This window comes from Oncorhynchus tshawytscha, linkage group LG33 (genome assembly GCF_018296145.1).
Source record: "Oncorhynchus tshawytscha isolate Ot180627B linkage group LG33, Otsh_v2.0, whole genome shotgun sequence".
Lineage (NCBI taxonomy): Eukaryota > Metazoa > Chordata > Actinopteri > Salmoniformes > Salmonidae > Oncorhynchus > Oncorhynchus tshawytscha.
This window is the reverse complement of record NC_056461.1, coordinates 39,961,902-39,966,779: the sequence shown is the minus strand read 5'-3', so window position 1 is coordinate 39,966,779 and position 4,878 is coordinate 39,961,902. Positions and strand designations below refer to the sequence as shown.

Below are 4,878 nucleotides of genomic sequence, written 5' to 3'. Positions count from 1 at the left end.
CATCAACTCTACTACCTGAACCTGTGGTGGAACACAGCCAGCACAGAGACCCGGACCATCAACTCTCCCACCTGAAACTGTCGTGGTGGAACACAGCCAGCACAGAGATCCGGACCATCAATTCTCCCACCTGAACCTGCTGTTGTAGAACACAGCCAACAGACCGACCCATGGTCCATATCACTGTGCCCAGTAAGTAGTTATGGTCTATAGAGTAGAATAGGACTATTCCACAGTACATAGGCCTAGGCTTTGGAGTAGAATAGGAGAATTCATTCGTATTTGTAAAGTGTTGGTACTGAATTAAGAATGAAAGCTATAAGCCCTATCTGGATGTTGGTTGTTGGGGCGGCAGGTAGCCTAGTGTTTAAAGTGATGGACTAGTAACCGAAAGGTTGCAAGATCAACTCCTTGAGCTGACAAGGTAAAGATCTGTCGCTCTGCCCCTGAACAAGGCAGTTAACCCACTGTTCCTAGGCAGTCATTGAAAATAAGAATTTGTTCTTAACTGACTTGCCTAGTTAAATAAAGGTTAAAAAAAAATAGGGTGCAATTTTAGCAAAACATGGGTAAGCTTAGATGAAATAGAGTGTAGATTAATCAAGCAATTTATTTGGTGATCAAATCACCATTTTAAGAGAAGACATTATCATACTGGCTGTTGCTACTTGTAAGCTGACTGATGAAGTCCTTATGATCCACACATTGCTAACTCTGTCTCTCTCCTTTCAGGTTTTACGCATCAACGGAGCAAGCGTTTGTGTTTGTCTGTGCATGCATAGGCCTGGAGCGCAGGTGTGCGGAACCAGCTCAGCCATGACATTCCTCCGCAGGTTGCAATGGAACGACTCCTCCGTTCTAATCCATCCTCCAGGGTTCTACATCATCGGCTTCACCTCCCTGCCCTTTGCCAACCTCTACTTCATCTTCCTCGCTTTCGTTTACGTGGTATCAGTCGTGTTCAACACATTTGTGATCTATATAATCATGGTGGACCATCGCCTCCACAACCCCAAGTTTATGGCGGTTGGTAACCTCGCGGTGGTTGATCTGGTGCTGAATACTTGCATTATTCCCGGTATGCTAAAGGCGTTTCTTGCTAAGAACAATTTTGTGCCGTTTAATCTGTGTATGGTACAGATGTATGTGTATTATTCCTTCATATCTATGGAATCGTTCTCCATCGCCGTGCTCGCCTATGACCGTATGATCGCCATATGTTTCCCTCTGAGGCACGGCTCCATCAACACCATGACGAGTATGTCGTGTATTCTCGGTGTCATCTGGTGCTTCTGTCTTGGTATACAGATATTCAGTGCTGCAATTATGACCAGGCTGTCCTACTGCGATTCCGTTAACGTCTACAGCTATTTCTGTGATTACGCACCAGTGTTTCGGCTGGCATGTAACGACAACACCCTGCAATGGGCTGTGGCTTCAGTTCTGAGCCTGGCTATCCTCCTCGGCCCACTGTCCTTCATCATTCTGTCATACATGAGTATTCTAATCGCTGTGTTCAGGATGAAAAGCGTTGAGAGTCGTGTGAAAGCGCTGGCCACCTGCACTGAGCACCTCATTCTAGTGGCAGTATTCTTCTTTCCGGTTCTGATTATTTTCATGGTTGGGTTATTAGCGCGCATCAAACCAGACCCTGACCTGCGCGTACTGAGCCTGTCGCTGGCCTCGTGCATCCCGCCCTGTCTCAACCCCATCGTCTACTCTCTGAAAACTAAAGAGATCAAGAGCAAAGTACTCACCATGTTCAGGAGAATTAAAGTTCAAGTAGTTAACGATTGATCTTTACGCATAGGTTGCTAGGTTGCTACATAGGTTGCTAAATGCGCAGTGGCGGTTCTAGCTTGTATGGCTTCCTGGGCGAACCCCCCTTCTGCCCCCAAAAAAAATCACCATTCTGCACTAACTGTAATTACACCATCAACCAAGAGTCAAGACTAAACCAATTCACCTTGGTGGTGAGCAGACTGGTTTTATATTGTTCTTAACGATTTCACACAAACCAGAGAAAAATGCAAAAATATGTCTGTGAAATTATACATTCACAGTATTATGAATGAATTGTTGTTTATTTGGTAGCATTTCACAGTGTGACTGATTTTACTAATTGCATTAGTACTGTACAAAGTTAGAGGTGTGCTAATTGATAGATTCCCCGTTCCCGAAGGTGACATGATGTCATTGATGTAACGTGCAAATGAGCAATAGAAAACCAATCGCGCAAATGTCACCATTACGATTGTTTTTGTGAGGATGCCCCAGTACCGCCCCCGACAAGATGCTGCCCTAAGCGGCTGCCAATACCTCGCCTATACCTAAACCCACCACCGTACGTGCGTAAAGTTTATCAAGGGTGTTGAAATGGGGAGACATGCATGTAACTCATACATTACTTATCTTGTCCCGTTGAATATTAAATATAAAGCACTTGGCATTTTCATCGTTTAAATAGTAGTTCATAACGAGTGAATGACGTGTATTATTATTATTATTATTATTATTATTTTTATTATTATTATTATTATCATAACGAGTGAATGACGTGTATTATTATTATTATTATGATTATTTTTATTATTATTATTATTATCATAACGAGTGAATGACGTGTTTTATTATTATTATTATTTATTTTTTTATTATTATTATTATTATTATCATAACGAGTGAATGACGTGTATTATTATTATTATTATTATTATTTTTATTATTATTATTATTATTATCATAACGAGTGAATGACGTGTATTATTATTATTATTATTATTTTTAATATTATTATTATTATTATTATTATTATTATCATAACGAGTGAATGACGTGTTTTGTTTTCAATATTTTAATTGATGATTGTGTCCATCTATTTTTGAACACAGACGTATCACAGAAATGATTATCAATGACTTACATTTCCTTTTCAGCTTTCCTACAAGACAGAGGTGGCTAGAGGAATACGCTATAGGAGGATGGGCTCATTGGCTGAAATGGAAAAAATAGAGTGGTATTAATCACATCAAACTTTCGTTCCTATTAATCCTATTATCCTATTAATCCCATTCCAGTCATCCCGTCCTCCTATAGCTTCTCCCGCCAGCCTCGACTACACGTTCTGCAATAACTCAATATTTGCACTTCCTCATCCTGTGTCATCAACCAACCAAACAATATTCCCAAGATCCATTACCTAGTAATAAAGCAGAAAATCAAACACATACTGTATCTCTGTAATGTTTTACTTTCTGAGTGCTTAAACAGGTTTAATAAAGGTACCTGGTTGATCCTGTTCTTTTATCAATATGTTCTCAATATTTGTCACTATGTTTTTACCTGTTTAAGTCCTGATCTGTAAAGCTCACTGGACTGCAATACGTTGTAAAGAAATCAAGTGTATTATTATTATTATTATTATTATCATCATCCTAATCCTATGTCATCAACCAAATGTAATCCCTTGAAATGGGCATGGTAGGCTCTATAACTGACTGAATATTCCCAACATCTTCTAGTAATAAAACAGAAAATCAAACACATACTGTATCTCTGTAATGTTTTACTTTCTGAGTGCTTAAACAGGTTTAATAAAGGTACCTGGTTGATCCGGTTCTTTTATCAATATGTTCTCAATATTTGTCACTACATTTTTTACCTGTTTAAGTCCTGATCTGTAAAGTTCACTGGACTGCAATATATTCTAAGAAAGATGGTAAAGAAATAAAGTCTATTATTATTATCATCATCATGCTTTGTGAAATACAAGCCTTGGCACAAACTGCAGGGTTAGAAACAAGCACATTTTAGGAGTATGGTCAAATATCAGTTTGCAAACAATGTTAACTTCTTTTAATGTTAATAAACCCTCCATAAAAACATGGTATTTTTTATTTATTTCTTGAGTAACGCAGCTCATAAATGCAGGTGTTTCAGCCTAGCGCAGTACTTTCTGTGGTGGGGCAGCCAGTGGAAAATACTGAGCATAGTTGTTGGTAATGTTCTCTAGTTGCGCCGTGATTGGCTCAGTGTTCTGTCATTCATTGGGACAATGTGTCACTGCCAAATCTAAGGGTAGAGCTTGAAAATTCAAGCTCCTTGGGTGCTGAATTAGAGTGCTTTGTATGTGTATTCATTTTTGTAAATGTGTTTGATCAAAATATTACCTTTTTATAATCCTAATAGTTTAGGCCAGTATTCATGGGCCTACCCATTACTGTGGTAGCTGACAGATCCATAGCTGTTGTTCAGGTAGTGTCTGGGGTGTAATTGCAATATGAGCTGTTTCTCTTGTGGACACACGAGAGACACACCCCAGCCGCATTTGAATTTAAACAGTGATAGAATGTTTAGGTTCTATCAATTATAGAAATAGTTGAATAACATTCAAATTTTTTGTATCGTTATGTGAGAATATAACCCACAAAAGCCCCCGAGCTACAACATTGTGCATTCCAGTGTTCCAGTGTTTAAACGTGACGTAATCTTGGCCTTAATTCACCATTTCAAACCTACCTTTGTCTAATCAGTTCCGTGCAAAAATAAGAAGTTCAGATTTATACACCAACAACGTCATTACATTAAAAGCCAGACTAACATGGAAGGGACATGACAACATCAAATCTAATTTTATGTGTCATATGCGCCAAATACAACAGTTGTAGACCTTACAGTGAAATGCTTACTTACAAGACCTAAGCCAACAATGCAGTTCAATAAATAGGGTTAAGAAATGATTTACTAAATAAACTACAGTAAAAAAATAATATAAAAAGTAACACAATAAAATAACAATAATGAGGCTATATACAGGGGGTACTGGTACTGAGTCAATATTCCGGATGGCCATTTGTTCAACGGTCTTATGGCTTGGGG

The 4,878-nt window shown here is 38.7% G+C and overlaps 1 protein-coding gene across 1 annotated transcript; it reads left to right on the top strand.

The window, feature by feature from the left end:
* The first annotated feature begins 816 nt into the window (after positions 1–816).
* LOC112230701 (olfactory receptor 2AT4-like) lies at positions 817–1,812 on the top strand. Its single transcript, XM_024396953.2, has one exon. It carries the CDS (start codon positions 817–819, stop codon positions 1,795–1,797), a length of 981 nt encoding a protein of 326 aa, XP_024252721.2. The 3' UTR covers positions 1,798–1,812.
* The last annotated feature ends 3,066 nt before the right edge of the window (positions 1,813–4,878 follow it).